This window comes from Neolamprologus brichardi, chromosome 5, assembly GCF_056152115.1.
Source record: "Neolamprologus brichardi isolate AB-2024 chromosome 5, ASM5615211v1, whole genome shotgun sequence".
NCBI classification, from domain to species: Eukaryota; Metazoa; Chordata; class Actinopteri; order Cichliformes; family Cichlidae; genus Neolamprologus; species Neolamprologus brichardi.
The window spans coordinates 36,230,813-36,248,788 of NC_142108.1; the positions used below are offsets into that span (position 1 = coordinate 36,230,813).

General features: G+C 47.2%; 2 protein-coding genes across 2 annotated transcripts; one reads left to right on the top strand and one right to left on the bottom strand.

Annotated features, from left to right (window-relative positions):
• The first annotated feature begins 5,410 nt into the window (after nt 1-5,410).
• On the top strand, nt 5,411-5,959 carry LOC102793093 (achaete-scute homolog 5-like). Its single transcript, XM_006801894.1, has one exon. The coding sequence runs from the start codon at nt 5,411-5,413 to the stop codon at nt 5,957-5,959; it is 549 nt and encodes a 182-aa protein (XP_006801957.1).
• Nucleotides 5,960-12,330: 6,371 nt separating this feature from the next.
• Nucleotides 12,331-16,881, bottom strand: ppp1r15b (protein phosphatase 1, regulatory subunit 15B). Its single transcript, XM_087841150.1, has 2 exons — nt 14,807-16,881; nt 12,331-13,491 (listed from the first exon to the last, which is right to left on the bottom strand). The coding sequence occupies exons 1-2, from the start codon at nt 16,241-16,243 to the stop codon at nt 13,240-13,242; spliced, it is 1,689 nt and encodes a 562-aa protein (XP_087697276.1). The 5' UTR covers nt 16,244-16,881; the 3' UTR covers nt 12,331-13,239.
• Nucleotides 16,882-17,976: the final 1,095 nt, after the last annotated feature.

A 17,976-nucleotide genomic window follows, 5' to 3' on the forward strand; every position in this document is an offset into this window, starting at 1 on the left:
GTTTGTTTGGGGGGTTAGTAGGGAGGGGAGGGGGGGTCCCACGCCCAGCTGTTGTTGCTTTAAATACTGCAGATAATAACACTCCCTACTTTTAACTGACGTGGCTGCTGAATAGTGTAAAGCTCACGAGGAGAAACGTGACCTTCGTTAGTTGGATGTGCGAGGTTTGGACAATTCAGTTAAAAGAGGGAAAGTTAAACTAATTTAAAGGATAATTGTCATATACAGATGTAGGTGGGTTGAGAATGTGTACCACTCTACCTTCCCTGCTAAAGCGAGAGGTTTCCATTTGTACATAAAAGCACAATATCAGACAGAAACAGCTATTGTGGTCGAGCTGTTTCCTTTACCTCTCCCTCTACTGAATGTGGACGGTCCATCTTTCTTCACGGCACTTGTCCCAAACAAACCTTGTCATTGGTGGGAATTTAACTGTGTTGGACCTTGACAGATCTTCTTTAAATGAGCAGGTCAGGAACAACTCCAGAGCATTTCTTAACACCGAAAATTCAGATGTGTCTGATGTTGAACTGCAAACCCCACTGTGGGATTACGCTTCATAATTCATATAGTAGAATTGACTTCTTTCTTTTGGATGCCAAATCAACGCCATACGTCATCGACACAAATTCTCACAATATTGTCATCTCGGATCACTTCCAGGTCACATCAACCTTAAACATCCAAAATGCAACTAGACCGCAGCAAAGATGGTGGCTTCACCCTCCATTGTTGGGCGAGAAGGATCTTCATGAATGTTTGGAAACGCAGATCAACTCGTAAACGAAGCCTGCTACACTTTGTATATGAATAAATATGAATATAATGATCTACTCTCAGCAAAAATCAGTGAAGCTTGTTTGTACACAAGCAGAAATACTTTGAGCTTGGTGACCAGATAAAATACTAACAAGACACCTGAGGAAACAAGAACAATAATGCAGGCGAGGCTTCAGAGACATTAACAATCAATATTTCCAATTCTATCAAAATTTATACACTAAGCAAAATATAGATTGTGACTCTATGAAAAAGTTCTGGGACAGCAGCACGTCTCCAAACCTAGGGGAGGATGAACTCGCACACTCACAACAGAACAACAGAACTAACAACAGAAGAAATCAAGAGCAGCTGCTTCAAGTGAAATCAATCAGGCTCCTGATGGCATCGCAGTGGATTTTAGTGAGGTTTTTGTGCCCATGCCTGCATCAAACATTTACTGAAGCTCTGGTAGATAAAGTGCTCCTCCCACCCTCACAGAGGAAATTATCACTGTCATTTATAAGAAAGTAATGCTGAGGAAGTTCTTATCGTCCATCTCCGTGCTGGATGGGAAACTATTTGCAGAATATCCATAATGTAAGACACTGATTCAGGTTAAAGCTTTACAGTCTCACTGTTCAAGAGAAAGGTTAAATAAACCCTGAGGTGTCTCCTCTGTGTGAGAAATGCTAAAGACACGTTAAGTTTCATGTTTTGTCCCAAGGTTAAAGTTGAGCCCTGATCCACTAACAGTTATTCTGGGCATCTGTGATGATCCTGTGGGAATAGACAGTGCAACGTGTTATAGCTTACTGTATTATTGTTGCACAGAAACTTCTCACTCACTGGAGGAAGAGAGATGCATCCCCCGTAAAGCTCAATGAGCTGACAAACACATTAAATCTGGTATACGATATCTTTGTGACAGACTGTCCCACATGTCTGCAGCTGTAACCAGCAGTTATAGTTTGCTGGACAGCTGGGACTGTGGGGGTGTGGGAGGGTGTTGCACCATATTATGTAATGTTTTGTGATGTTAATGTAAAAAACAGAGCAACTATCTGATACTGTTTCCATCGTCATACAAACATGTGAACTGCTCAATGAATATATGTTGAAAGAAAACAGATGTTTCTGGAGCAGATGAAGCAGAAAACTTCTGGAATGACTTTCCCAAACATTCAGGCGATTCCTGCCTTTCTTCAGGTTTTCATCTCTAAGGGAGAGACCAGCCACCGCTTGTGTCCACGAGCTCCTTCTTCCGGTCACTGCCCACAGCTCGCGACCACAGGTGAGGGTAGGGACCTGGATCGACCAGTAAAATGAGAGCTTTGCTTTTACACTCAGCTCCCTCTTCACCACGACGGACCGGTGCAGCGTCCGCATCGCTGCAGCTGCAGCACCGGTCCGTCTGTCGATCTCCCGTCACTCGTGAAAATGATCCCCGAGATACTTAAACTCCTCCAATTGGGGCAGGAGCTCGTCCCTGACCCAGAGTGGGCACTCCACCCGTTTCCAGCTCAGGACCATGGCCTCAGATTTGGAGATGCTGATTCTCAATCCCACCGCGAACCGTTCCAGCGGAGGGCATCACCTCACGAAGCCGAAAGAACCACATCATCTGCAAAAAGCAGAGATTCACCACCCTGCTGAAAGCTTATTGCCGGCTCTGCACACCGAGCTCTTGCAACGGTTGTATAAGGATCAAATGGCCCGTAGCAATGGGCCAAACACCCCATACTGCCAGAGCGCCTCCCACAGGACACTCAGAGGGATGCGGTCGAATGCCTTCTCCAAGTCCACACACATGTAGACCGGTTGGGCAAACTCCTCCAGAGGTTGAAGAGCTGATCCAGGGAAAACCGCCTTGTTCCTTCGGTATCCGAGGTTTGGCTAACAGACAAACTCGTCTTTCCAGCACCCTGGCATAAACTCTCCCAGTCAGTGTTTTTGGTGCCTTGTAAATAAAACTGAATTGAATTTTAGTAAAGCTCATGATCTTTATTCTGAGAGATTTTTGCTGTAGTTTAAGGTTCAGACCTGTCGGTCATGTTCACGGCTTCTTCATTCGTGGGACGCTGTTGTCTTCTCTGCTTTCACAGAGGAAGCTCAGTGTCTCCTCAGCTAAAGGAAGCACTGACGTTGCTTTCTTCACCAGAGAACTCATCGAGCTGATTGTGCAGATCCTTCAGATCTGGATCCATCAGATCATCGAGTGAGAAACTCTCCAGTCAAACTCGGACAAACACAGACGTGAGTCTGACGGCTCACAGGTAACAGGTCTCTGCGTGATGAACAGAGACGTTCATGTGAAGGTGAACACGGGCTCAGGAAGCTCTCAGACAGCAGCTCAGGTTACAGGTGTGTGTGTGTGCGTGTAAACAGTCATCAGCGTGTGCTGTGTGATGAGATGTGTGATGACAGGAAGGGCGTGTGTCGCTGACGCCTTTCATCTGGAAGTGCAGGATTTAGGAAGAGGAAACTGCAAACACTCATTTCTGTCTTTGATGTTTCTCAGCCAGAGAGAAAGAAGAGACGGCGGCGAGCAGATTTAACCTGCGTCACCCCCCCCTAAAAAAAGAAAGATGATAAATTCAACATTTTCCACACAGGAAGTGTGCGACATTCGTTTCACCTTAATCTGACCTCAGAGCTGCGAGTTAATCGGCTTAAGGTGAAGCTCGACGCAGCACGCTGGTTTTCTACAGTTTCTCTTACCTGATGACCCTGTACACACCTGTAGGGGGCGGGGCTTCAGTAGGCAGAAGCAGGTAAAGCATCAGCTTTTCATCGTGCACTCAGTGTTCCTGTGAAGCTCGAGGAGGAAGGAGCGCAGCTGCACCTGAAGGTGAGATGAAGACAACTAATCATGCATTCACACACACACACACACACACACACACAGACACACACACACACACACACAGCAGTTTAAATGATGTGTGCAGCTGTAGTCTCCACTGTTTTGTTTTTAATTGTCTTTCACTTCTTAAGTGAAGAAATCTCAGTTTTAAGAGGAAAGTTCTCACATTTCCTCCCAGCAGTCAGAGTGTTACTGGAAACCAGTGAGTGTGTGTGAGCTGATCTGGTGCTGCGTTCACTGACTGGGACTAAACGTGGGCGCAGCGGTTCTTCGTGTTGCTGTCAGAATAAAAACTAAAACTAAAGATGAATGTAAACAATATTTTGTACAACATGTAGACTAAAAAAACTTTAAATTAATTTACGTATTTAAAAAACGGAGAAAACCTGTTTCTCATCACTTTGTTCGCGTACGCAGACTCTTCATGTTGGTGCTTTTGTTCCCCTGAATGCAGAGTTTAAACCTGCTCTGAACTTTTAACGATGCCCAGTTTAACTGTGACATTAATTCAAACTACAAAGAAAATCTTAAACAGGTAAACTTGCTCTGGAAACTAATTTAAACATAAAAAGTCTCCGTGCTGGAGCTCTGGATTAGACCGGCTCCGTCGGGCGTGGTCTCCAGACTTTGATTATTTTAGATCCAAAGCTTTGAAAAACCAAACCAAGTAAAAAGCAAGAAGAATTATTTTTTTAAGTAAGACTGAAAAACCTTCCTGAGTTTACCTGAAGTTCATCCTGATTTCAGATCAATGATTCTGATGCATCAGATCGTCTCATGTGTTTAACACATGCATCGCCTCATTTCAGGACAAAGATTACACACCCGTAACACAGAACAAAGCTGCTGTTGCTCCAGATGTGCAGTCATACAAATACCTTATACTCAGGCTTTGATCATCAGCTCAAGCTCAACATGACCATGAAGTCCATCATAAAACAAGGTTTAGATTCTTCCCACAGAGCAGAACACAGATTTGAGTATCTGAGCATCTCCAGGTTCATGATTTAGTCTAAAGTTATGAATCAGCACATCTGAAAGATCGATAAACTGCACACGTTTTTATGTCCAAACTCCTCCTCATATCATATCATCTCATTTAATCCTGATGATCCAGAACGTCAGAGATATTTATTTTTCCTTTCAGCCTCTGAGATCTGAGAAGAAGAAATCAGAACATGACTTCCTATATATTGTTCAAAATATCAGGTTCAAATTTCTCATTATTAATTTTGACCAATTACAGTTCGACCCACACAGGTGAGTCAAAGAGGCCACACCCCTAATAATGCAAATTTTAAGCCATATTCCAGGTATGTTGGAAACCATTCTTCCCCATACACTCGTGATATTAACTCCAGATGAATCGTTGAAGTCGTCTCCTGAATATAAAACGGTGTCATTAGCATGTACTGAACTCTTCCTCTTGTTTTATTCTGTAACAAAAGTTTAATACAGCATGAAATTATCCATCGAGACCAAAACAGTTTTTGTTTCAGGCTACAAACGTGTTCTGCTATAACGTTGGACATTTTAAATGCAAGTCTATGGGGATTGACTCACTGCTGCACTCTGCTGGATGGTAGAGGAACTGCAGTTTCAGTCAGCAGGAAGATAACTCACCTGTGTGGCTTTTCAGGCTGTAAGATTCAGGATTAAAGCTGAATTTGTCTTTATGTGTCCTCAGATCTCTGCGTGCTGGTGATTGATCTTTGAGGTGTCTTTGAAGACTGTTGTTGATCCAGCTGGGAGTTCGGATCAGGTGCTGCTCAGCCAGGTTGCACGATGAGCTCGGCCTTCTCTCCTTCGTTCATCGAACAACGATCTTCGAACCTGAGCTTCGGCGTGTCTCCGCCTGCCGGACTCTCTGAGGATCACAGCATCTCCCAGCACTCGGACTCTCTCTCCAACTCCGTCCCCTTCCTCCTCTACCCGTCCGGCATGGACCCCACCGGCCTCGGCCTCTACAGAGGTCCTCTGAGGGGCCCTGGCCCTGGGATCCTGCCCTATCTGACCCCCTTTCACCACCACGGACACTTCAGCGTCTACGAGTGTCCATTTGAGCCGGCATTCATCCAGAAACGAAATGAGCGGGAGCGTCAGAGGGTAAAGTGTGTCAACCAGGGTTACGCCAAGCTGAGAGACCACCTGCCAGGTCAGAGTGCCGACAAGCGCCTAAGCAAGGTGGAGACGCTGCGGGCCGCCATCAGGTACATCAAATATCTGCAGGGCCTGGTGGAGCTGGAGGACACCAGGCACAGCGGAGGGGCGTCGCCCAGCACCTCGTCTCCGGGCCTAGACTGCAGTGCTGAGGCGGAGACCTTCACCTGCTAAACAACCACCATCAGGTCACGCTGAAGTACTCTTTCCACTGCCGGGTTCAGACTGCAGGACGCTTCTCGCATCAGCTGATTGAAGAGACAGCTGACATGCCGCTGTTCTTCACCTGTGTGATGGCATCAAGAAGGAGGAGCCAGGAGGAGAGTGGGAGTGGCCTCCATCAGTCAGGTGGATGCCGTGCAGTCTGAACCTGGCATCAGAGCTCGAGTTTATCAACAACCCTTTTGTTTGAAGGTGCAGCAGAAGCAGGAACACCACAATCCGTCCATCACCAGAACACGAGGAGCACGATTTGTTCCTCCCTTGAGTATCCCGCACACGTTATCCACATCGTTCCCAAAACTGGCATCCATCCGTGTCTGAACGAAGGCAGCAGGAAGTCTTCTTTATGTTCATCCACTGAACTCCTCATGGTCATGAGCGTTGGTGACCCGCCCCATCGTCACGTGACTCGTTAAGGGTCACATGGGTCCCAGTTTGATTGTGGATGGGTGAGAACTTTATGGTAACAGAGACGTGGATGCAGATGACCTTGGAAACATCTGTTTAATCAGAGTTTAATCAACTTCATTTTTCTGACATGGATAAAAGTGTAGATTTACAGGAGCAACATCGTAACAAAGTATAAGTACTGCATTAAGTACTTGAAGGTGCAGCAGGAATACAATTTTCAGGTATCTCTACTTTGAATATTTATTTTTCTGACAACTTTTTACTTTTACTCCCCACGTTTTAGCAGAAATATCTGAACTTTTTATTGGTTAATCTGTCAAACAGGCTCGTTACGTTCAGTTAAAGACATCTGGAGGAAGTTTATACTTCCAGATTCTTCCAGATTCTGAAACAACAGCACTTAAAGACAACCCTTTAGGTGTATCATACATGCATCAATTATATCGCTAAACTCAGGAGTTAAAGTGGGCCAGAAGGATCCACATGAGTGTTTATGGTGCAGACTTCAACTACTACAGAAGAGCAGCGAGCATAAAGGCAGTAATGTTTTTCAAGTGTCTGGTAATTTCACATGCAGCGTTTCTAAGAGTTCAGCAAACACTGCTAGCTAAAGGTCCAGACGCTGTATTTCCCATCATGACAGAGAAGTTCACTCACAAATGAAGAAAAATGTAAGAAAAGAAAGGAGAAGAGCGGTTAGATCAGGGGTGGGGAACTCCAGGTCTCGAGGGTCGGTGTCCTGCAGGTTTAGATGTGTCTTTGATCCAACACAGCTGATTTAAATGGCTAAATGACCTCCTCAACATGTCTCGAAGTTCTCCAGAGGCCTGGCAATGAACTCATTGTTTCAGGTGTGTTGACCCAGGGTGAGATCTAAAACCTGTAGGTTCCCCAGCCCTGGGTCAGATAGAAGGACGGGTGCAGAGCAGCTGTGAGGTTCATGGTCAGTCACAGATAGCTCCCTCCGTCTCCGTCCCATCCAACACAGCGTAGTGAGGTATGCCGACTTAGCCTCTATGCACTGTATCAGTGGTGGTAGCTCCTACATAGCAGAGGCATGTTTGCTCATTATGAAGAGGTAATCCCTCCATCGCTTAGCTATGCTTTGCCTACGTTCTGCCGCTCTCTGCACGACCCACACAGAGAGGGATTTCGTAGTGCTGATGTAGCACGCTGTTGGCAAGAGATTGGGACAACGTCGTTTACCTCTGCTTCTCCAACGCTTTTTCTCGCTCTGCGTGACGCACACTGGAGGCTCTGAGTAGCTTGGAGATCATTTGAGGCGCACGAGTAGTGTAACTGGATAGCGACCAGAGATGGGCAGTAACGTGTTACTTGTAACGCGTTACTGTAATCCGATTACTTTTTTCAAGTAACAAGTTTTACTATTGCAAAAACAGTAATTAGATTACCGTTACTTTCCCGTAGGAACGCTGCGTTACTGCGTTACTAAAACCGTGATTTTTTTTGCGAGAATGTCTCATGACAGTGACGTAAGCGAGTGCGACGTTCGTGACAACAGCTGTGTGCAGATCAACAATGGATCATATATCGAGTTCAGAGAGAGTATGAGCGTGCAGCGTTTAAAGCGTGGAAGTACTGACCTTACTTTGAGTTTGATTCCATAAAAAGTGACAAAAACATTAGTGTCCGTTGTGCGTGGGAAGAAAACTTCTTTTTACAGCGAAAAAAACCCCTAAACTTCCAAACAAGCACCGAGTAGCTACGACGTAATGGGAAACTCACAGAGAAACTCGCGGATTCTTCCACTGACCGCTGCACACCTGCACCAGGGTAAACCTCCGCCTACCCCACTCCTGCTTTACAGGTGAAAATAGAGCAACAGGACCGCTAGTCTTTGACTTTATTTATTTTCTGCTGTGTTTTACTTGCATCTATTTGAAAGACTGAGTGTAAACACACAAAATATTTTATTTTATGTGCTGGAATGTGCAGAAAATAGGTTTAAATGTTAAACTAATTTCTTCCAGTCAGAGAATGTTGCAGATAATTAAATGTTTGCTTGATGCATAAAGTTAAAAGATTAAAACTAATAAAACAAGTTTTAAAAAGAGACTTTTCCATTTGATTACATTTTGTATGATGATTATGTAGAAAAAGTAGAATTGTGCTGAAAGATCTATCACTTTATCACCTATTCAGGTTGTAAATCGTCTTTTTAAAAAGTAACTAAGTAACTAAGTAATTCATTACTTTTGAAAATAAGTAATCAGTAAAGTAACGGGATTACTTTTTGGGGAAGTAATCAGTAATTAATTACTGATTACTTTTTTCAAGTAACTTGACCAACACTGATAGCGACTGGCAACTCTTCTGTTTTTTTTCGATACCTCCGGGTTTAAGATGGACGCATGGCGTGCACAATGCGAGATAGGATTGGTTAGCATGGGGGAGGTTCCAGCTAGGCACCCAAGCATACCTTAAAATATACATGATTCCAACCTGATCAATTCCGAGACTGGCTTGGGAGTTGTTTCTCGCGATAGGAGCGACTGCAGACTGGCTTAGATGTTGCCTCGATTAACAAGGTCTGCCTATTGTTAAGCTTTGGTCAAGACATTTCAATAGGAAAACTATACTCCTGCTATCTAACGCTAGTCAGAGAGGAAACCTCCAATGAAGCGGTGATGACGTCGCGCTGACATTTTGTCGATGAGAGCTCCATTAATGCTACTGGTTCCCTCTGTGTGCTACCTAGAGAGGTGTAGGCAAAGCGGCTCTAAGCAACATAGAAATGACCTCTTCCCAGTAATCAAACACAAGCTACACAGTGTGTAACACCTGTGTCTGCCGTCACAGCAGATATACATCAGCAACATCTGTGCTGGGGTGAGGTGACATCGAGGGCAGCACATACTGACTAGCTGAAGTGCACGTGTCAGCTGTGACGGCTCGTCAGCTCACGGGTTGTTGACCTGAGTCATGTAAATCACAACAGCGGTCTCCACAAGCTCCTTTATATCGTAAGGTAAAGACCCTAATACAGAGAAAGCCCAACAATCGGATGACCACCTATGAGCAAGCACTTGGCGAAAGTGGGAAGAGAAAACGTCCCTTTGAACAGGAAGAAAAGTCCAGCAAGTCCATAAAGAGCAGCAGGTCAGCTGATCACAGCCTGAACAGAAATCCTGGTCCCTTTTTACCCACGCTGAGCCGCTACACCCGACCTTCCCCACCTGATCAATCCCAGTTGATCCCCTGACTGTACCCGTGTTCAGCTGTGGTGGCGGGGAAACACAAACTTCTTCTTCGCTGTTTGTGTTCCACATAACGAAGGTTCGAGCTGAGCGTCACTAGAATTAGAGCTGAAATAAACTTTGTACTCTTGCGTAAGAATATTGTTTTCAGAGCCTGTACTTTTTCCACTTTAGTTATAGAGAACATGAACCACAGCATTTCTCTGTAGTGACAAACGTGTGGACTACTGCCACCTCTGGTTAAAGGAAGGCATTTAAAAAAGCATCATCTGAACCGTTTACCATCCAGCCTTCTTCCTCTGAACCAGTTCAGGATGTTGTGGCCTGCCTGTCCCAGCTTCTCATATTGTGAATAAAGAAAGTCCAAAACATGGTAATGACTGATTACTGGTTAACAATGCCGCCCAGGCTTAGATGAACTGATTTCATTGGAATAATTTAGGTTACATAGGGGAGAGCAGTGTTACAGCCGGGGACAGGAAGTAACAGATCATTACTTATAAAACCGTTTTTATCCCCCTCAATAAAACAGAGCAAAGGCACTAAAGGTACCTCTACTAGTAGAGATAATAAAACACAAGATAAGTTAACGTTATTCCAAAACCAGTATCACTGAGAGGAATTTATAAACAATAAATGCGCAGAGAAAAGTTTAAAAAAGGACAAAAGCAACAGCGCCGCTGGCAGTGGTTAGTTACCCTGAATCCAAGATCCATTGAAGGCTGAGATTCAGCGACTGTTTGGGAGCAGCGAGTCCTCAGCTGAGCAGCTAGTCCTCAGCTGGGCAGCGAGTCCTCAGCTGAGCAGCGAGTCCTCAGCTGAGCAGCGAGTCCTCAGCTGAGCAGCGAGTCCTCAGCTGCAGGGCTTCCCCGATCATGGCAGCTCTCTCCTGATGACACTTGCAGGTCTGCTCTGTCAGTGGCTCTAATGGCACAATGGTGGCAGTACTCTGCAGGACACAGCCGTGTACAGTCACTGCCCGACATCACGCCAAAGGAAGACTTACGGGGCTGGCTTAATCTTAGTACCCTGACATCCCCAACTCGAGTTTGTCTACTCCAGTGCTCTCTTCTCTCGAGGTCTCCAAATCTCCTTAATTATTACACCTGGAGCACCACATCATGGCTGCTGGCCTTCTGCAACCAACCTGCAGATGCAGACTGGGTCTCATGCCTGCTGTTGGGTTACTCAGCTAATATTCTCAAACATATAACCAAAGCAGAACTAAACCTTATACATTTGCACAATAAAATCAAACTTTAAAATGAATGAAACAGAATTTGTTAAAACACAATAAGAATAATTAAATATTTAATTATTATTAATTAAGAATAATTACATTTTTCAATTCAGTTTTATTTATATAGCACTAAATCTCAACAACATTTGCCTCAATGATCAGCAGCATGCTCAGTGCTTTATATTGTAAGGTAAAGACCCAACAATCATATGACCCCCTATGAATAAGCACTTTGGCGACAGTGGGAAGGAAAAACTCCCTTTTAACAGGAAGAAACCTCCAGCAGAACCAGGCTCAGGGAGGGGCGGGGCCATCTGCTGTGATTGGTTGGGGTGAGAGAAGGAAGACAGGATAAAGACATGCAACCATACATACTGTCACTACCCGATCTGTACCGGAAACCCGATCGGTACCACGCATGTGTGAATGGTGTCTACTCCCGGTCGAAGCGTTTTACGATACTTAATGTGGCAAAGAGAGGAAGTGACGTAAGATTTGCGGGGTACCGGTCGGGTTTCCGGTACGGATCAGGTAGCGACACATACCATATTTCTAAGATTTTCAGGGCCGAGTACAATAACCTCAGTTTGATCTGAATCAAGAAAATTTTAGAAGATTAGATGAGAAATGATGAAAGCTGTTGAGTACCTGCGTGTGTCTGGCTGCATCACCTGCTCGTACATGCTGAACTCTCACCTGAAGCTGTAAGTGTCTCTTTGCTTTCACGACTCGGATCAATAAAATCTGCAGTGTGTAAGAAGTGAAGTGTGTCTCTTTGAATTTCCCGACGATGATTCAACCCTTTACTGACACTTTATTACCTCGGGCAGTTCAGGGAGCACAGCGTGGGACTTCCTGCTCCATCTACGACCCTGCAGACGCTGATTATTTTTACTGACTGACCCAGAAATCAGTGATTGACGCTACAGGTGGGCAGATCGAACCAAACGTCGACAGTATCAATGCCAACGCTGTTATCATCATTGGATTGATACTAGTGCAACAGGTTTCTATCCTGCTGAGTTCAGTATGTAGCCCACTGAGTGTTGATTGTGTTTCAATGAACAAATATCCATCAGACATGCTGAGAAACATGTCTGAACCTTTCTGTGGTGCCTGTAGCACATTAGAGACATAAGTCTACATTCAGCTCTTCAAAATAAAAGCTGAGAGGTGTGTTTTATTGTGTTAAGTCATTATTGTGGAAAGTAAAAGTCACAGTGATTTAATGGTCAGTAAAATGTGTTATCATGTCTTATCATGAATCAGGACACTCTGCTCTCCCCAACACCAGCTGCAGGTTAACAGTATCTGTACAGGTGTCTGTGATACTGATGCTGTGTACTCGGTATCAGACCAATGTCTCAGTATCACTAATAAATACCTGCGACCCCTCCCTGAGGGTGATTTAAAGGTCAGCCACACAGGCCTACAGACAGATCACGACACCCAGCAACCACAAAACTACGTTTAAATGTTTTCCATTGCCTGCGATTGGTGTGAGGACACCTGGGAGCTGATTGGTCCGTAGACCTGTGTGACATTTTCTAACAGAATCCACCCTGAACACAAATCAGGAAGCTTGCTGTTACCACCACCTGGAGGCTGTCGGTGGTACTGCAGCTGGCAGCTGGGCAGGTGTGTGCAGGTGAGAATGACAGGAGGCCGTGTGCGATCATTAAATATTGGATTTATTTAGATTGATATTTAGTCTGTGAGATGATCAACGGGCACGAGTCCTCGGCAAACACGCCGTTAGAAAAATAAAACGCTTCTCTCGCTAAAATGACGCCAAACAGTTCAGGCAGCGCTCTTCCTCATCGTCAGTCAGAAACATCTGGAACATCTGCCACAGCGTCAATGTTTCTGACCGCTGAACGCTCTGAGGGGCGGGGCCTCGGCTCTGACGTGTCAGCTGTTTCTGTCCAGTCTGAATTACAAGGAGAGGGAGCAAGAGCGCCTCCGGCTGGACACGCAGGGTTAATACACAGTGATCAGGAAAACTTGATTATCAGTGAGTCTGGGGGAGGGTTGCCCGTGTGACAGGTGAACTCGCTCACACACGCTCACACACACACACACACACACACACAAACTCTTCTTCTTTGGTTTCAGAGTGAAAACACTGGAAACAGCTGGAAGCCCAGCTGCTGCAGACGGGGACTTTTTATTGGTTAATCAGAGGCGGGAGCCTTCATCATCCTCATCCTCACTGCTCGGACACATTAACACTGACAGGGTTTCCAGACGTGGAGCGTCTGGACCTCTCTTCTTCTTTTGTGGTGCTCATGGGTCTGTGGTAGGAAGCAGGAAGCTGATGATGATGAGGCTCAGAAACACTGAAGAACCAGCGGCGTTCTTCCTCACAGTGGAGCTGGGCTCGGCCTCGCCGCCAGACAAACACCCTGAGGAGCATGCCCAATCGCGGCAAGCTGTTCGTACACGCGCCGGCGGTGCTGCGGCTGCAGGCAGTAAGCGATGCTCTCTTCCACCTCCTGGCAGCGCCGCAGGAAGCGGCAGCGATCTCGGGCAAGCTCCTCCCACGGGCCCCGCCGGTCCTCCTCCTCCTCCCCACAGCTCGCAAAGAATTCCTCCACATCGTCACAGAAACGAACCTGACGGAAAAGAGAGGGAGAAAACGCCATCAGCTCGGTCATACAAAGAAAGGTCAAAGGTCATCAGGTCACTGAAACCTCCAACAAATCAGTTTTCAAACGACTCAACTGTTTCACGCCCTACATCCTCACATCTGTACTGGGGATAAGTTGAAGCAGCAGAATCGTCGGGTTTGATTAAATCTTTGGATCCAAACTGAGTTTCAGGCTTTTCTCATGTTTGAAGGACGTTTGGAGTCTGACTGAAGCTCAAATCTGATGGGAAACAACATCAGACGTCCTTCATTAAGACCTGACACGGGATAAGTCGTTCAACCATCAGGGCGCTGTGTTTTTGGCTTTCAGGGGCGAAAAGAGCGTCTTGGAGTTCATGGCCCAGATGTGGGCTCGCCATCACAGCTGTCCGGACAACCTGCTGGGAACTCTGGGTAAAGGCTGAACTGGGAGTTACTAATAAACTGGCCGTGTTTACAGAGTAAATAAAGCTCCGAGCTGCCGTCTGTTCTAATTACAGCTCAGATCCAGTTTCTCCAGGAAGCAAACAAACCCACAGGAGGCGGAGCTTCCTGCTGTCTGACTCATGTTTACTGTCAGACACTCCTCAGCTGCAGTTCCTCTGACGGCCAGCAGAGGCTCCAGCAGTGAGTCAGTGCCACAGACTCCCATGTTCAAATCAGCATGTTTACCCCAAATCACAACTCAGTGTGCTTTACCTGGAAGGTAAATACCCACAAGAACACAAAAAGTATCAGACAACGGCCTCGGTGCACGCACTCTGCAACAGTGGGAAGGAAAAACTCCCTTTTAACAGGAAGAAACGTTCAGCAGAGCCACACAATGAATAACTTTGTAAAAATAGTTTTTAAATCCTAAGTTAAGAGATTTATTAAATATTTTAGATTAAATAATTAAATATGTGACGTGTTAACTTAACCAGGTTGAACAGCATCTGCTGTAACAAACATGGAGAAGCTGCAGGTGTGTGGAGAGATCAGTATGCAGCGTGAAGACTTTATTTCTTCTGCTGGAAACTTTCAGCTCACTTTGAATAAACTTTATTTTCCACACGTTCTCTGTCAGCTGTTCATGAGCTCTGACGCAGAGCGAGCCGCAGTCACCTGAACCAAGAACTGAAGCTTCACTTTCACTCTGACTGTTCCTAAAACCCCACAGGGCAGGTGTGTTCAGGTGTGACTAACAGAACTCTGAGTCGTCATCAGAAGACCCTTGACTGCCCCTCAGGTGAGCCTCACCTGCACCTTAATCAGTGTTTTAACCACCTGACCCGCCCCAGCAGCACCGTCTCCCAACGCACCTTTTTCATGGAGCTGCAGTTCCGGGCGGAGGCGTCACAGAAACCGCTGTCCATCCGGTCCTCCGCCTCCTCCTTCCTGTACTCGGGTGGAGACTCTTGGCGGCGGTAGGCGGAGTTCTTCCCGGCCCTCGCCGTGGCAGACTCACGGGTCCTGATGGGAGCCTGGAAGTTGAGTGGGTTGAAGGGGTCTGAGGAGGAGCTGAAGGAGTCCCACAGGCGGAGGCTCTCCTCATCCGCCTCGCTCGCAGACGGCGAGTCGTCCCATGTGTCCGTGCTGGAGGGAGGAGAGGAGGAGGGGGAGGACTGAGCGGAGGATGGTGGCGTGGAGACAGGGATGGCACGAGGTGCAGCGACACCCGTGTGCAGGCGGGCAGTGAAGTTTCGGGGGTCGTAGGGGTCCTCGCTGTGGCACAGAGAGCGCCACAAACGCTCCGCCTCTGATTCCGCCTCACTGTCATCATCCTCATCCTCATCATCATCATCATCATCATCAGTGCCATCAGACATCTCAGAGGAGCCCTCGCTGTCAAAGCCATCATCATCGTCATCATCAGAGGATGACTCCTCTGATTGGCTGTCCTCTTCCTCGCTGCAGGGGCCACCCATGATGAAGTTGATCGTTTTGTTCTGGCACTGAGGGATGGCGAGCACCACCTCCTCCATCCCCTCAGTCTCCTGTGGTGATGACGGCTCTGCTCTGGCGGACGTCACGCCGGACAGGTGCTCCTCCTCCAGGCTGGAGTACCCATTGTCCTGCTCGGGGGTCACAGGTAAGGCTGCGGCGATGGTGGCTCCTGAGCAGTTCTGTGGATCTCTGATGCTGAGCTGGCGGTCTGCCACAGCGTTCTGGACTGTGGGGAGGCTTCCATTGTTCACCAGCTGCTCTTTGTGGTCGCTGGCTCCAGCATTTTCTCCCAGCATCCCGCGGGACAGCGGCTCCCTCTCCGAGCACTCCTTGCCCCCCCAGAAGCTGTCCCACCATGGCCTGTTGGACCAGCTCTGCCCTCCCGGGGGCTTTACTTCCTGAGAACTGAGTAGCATGTGGCCCAGAACAGCCCGGAACGAAGACAGGTATCTGAATTGGGTCTGCTGACAGAGGCTCAGGTCCACCTCTGCCCCGTTCTGGAGCCCGATTTCCCGTAGCGAGTCCGCGGAGAGCCACGGCAGAGCCCCCACGCCTCGGGGCTCACACTGCAGGTAGGACAGCTGAGGAGGCCCGAGCTGCACGTCCTCCAGCGGGCTAATAAATTCGCTCTCCTCGGTAACCAAGCTGCTTTTCAGAGTTCGGTTCCGGATTTTCTCCACCAGTGCCATCGCGGGCCTGGACAGCAGGCCGATCCACGAACTTTCCTGGCTGTCCAGTCCGGGCATGGAGGAGGAGGAGGGGGGGCGCCCCCCGCCCATTAAACGTCCTTCTTCGCTCATATTTCTGAACATGTCCTCGGTTTAATGTGCGAACAACTTCAATACGAACAGGCTGTTAGCACGTTAGCTGCTAATCCAACAGCTCATCGCGCCTACTCCGCACACCACACACACCGGCTACAGCTGCGGGAGGATCCGAGGTCCGAGAGCCCGGCGCGGGCCGCGGTGCTCTGCTGACAGTGGTGCTTCTTTCTTGTGGAGAACTCTGTGCGGACGGATGTGGAGAAACCTGAGTGCTGAGACACGAAGAGTACCGGGTGTGGAGACCAGCAACGGGCCATTCTGTCTGCGGCGGGGCTCCAGTTAGCTTAGCACGTTAGCTCAGCGCTAGCAGCTAGTTAGCCTGACGGTTAGTTCCCCGGAGGCGGAGACGGATTCAAATACTCGAACCAAAGCAGCACTTCACCGGGTTATAATCACTCTGCGGTGCTCTCCGGACTCCTCCTGGCGTTAATACTGCTGCGGTCTCCGAATACAGAGCAGCTTCTACGGCCGCTTCGCTCCGTTCGTCCGTCCGGTGAGAGATTTCATCAGACAGCCCGGGGACCGTCGCCTATGACGCGAATCTCTATTTCCGGGAGGCCGCGGGCAGGGAGTGCAGGAGGAGGTGCTGTTCGCTCCTGCGTCTCCGTTACATAAACGAAACTCGGGCTCCAGTGTGCCACGTGTTTATCAGCGTGAAGCTCCCACGGTCCGTTTATAGAAGCGGCTCAGAGGTGGTGAAAGGACCCAGTATGGATAGTAGCCCATAGTAACTGATGCCCATATTGGTATGAAATCGATACTTTGTTTCTATCCCCGAGTTCAGTATGTAGCTCACTGAGTGTTTTAACACGCTGTGAAACATGTCTGAACCTTTCTGTGGCGCCTGTTTTATTTACAGCCACATTAGACAGGCACGTTTACATTCAGCTCTCCAAAATAAAAGATGAAAGCTGTGTTTTATTGTGCTAACTGTGGAAAGTAAAAGTCACAGTCATCATCTAAGGAACATTTCAAAGACTAATCGTGAAAAAGGCTGAACTGGAGATGATTATGCATGCTTATATTTCTTCCCGTCTTTTTACGTGTCTTAACCAATTAGCTTTAGATCATCTTCAGACTGCAGCGCGACTCTTAACAGGCAACAACAGAAGATCTCATCACTCCAGTTTTGGCCCTCCTTCACTGGTTGCCTGTAACTTTTAGGTTTCATTTTAAAATTTTGGTTTAACCTTAAGGGCCAGACCAATGTGTTCAGAATTTGCCGATAGATGATGGTTCATCTCATGAACAGGACACACTGCTCCCCATTCTGTTCAGTTTTATTCATATAAGGTTAAATCACAGCAGTCAACCAAAGGCACTTTATATTGTAAGATAAAAACCCTACAATAATCAGACGAACGCCTACGAACAAGCACTTGGCGACAGCAGAACCAGGCTGAGGGACATGTGGCAGACAGACAAAGACAGGACATAGAGACACACGGCTCTCTCACATGAGCTGAAAGTATCAGTATTGGTATCGCACCGGCTCTGCATTTACTTGATATCGGATCGATACCAAAAGGCTGATGCTGGGATCAGGCGTCAAGTCCAGGATCAGAAATCATTGATCAAAATCTGACAGTAAACTCCATAAATACTGTATGCAGATATGTGTGTAAGCTAGGTGCTGGATGATGCTGTGGAGGATCACCTGCTTTTGTGTGAGGACGCGGCGAGGGTCAAAGGTCCTGCTGTCCCGTCAGCGTCACAGGAAA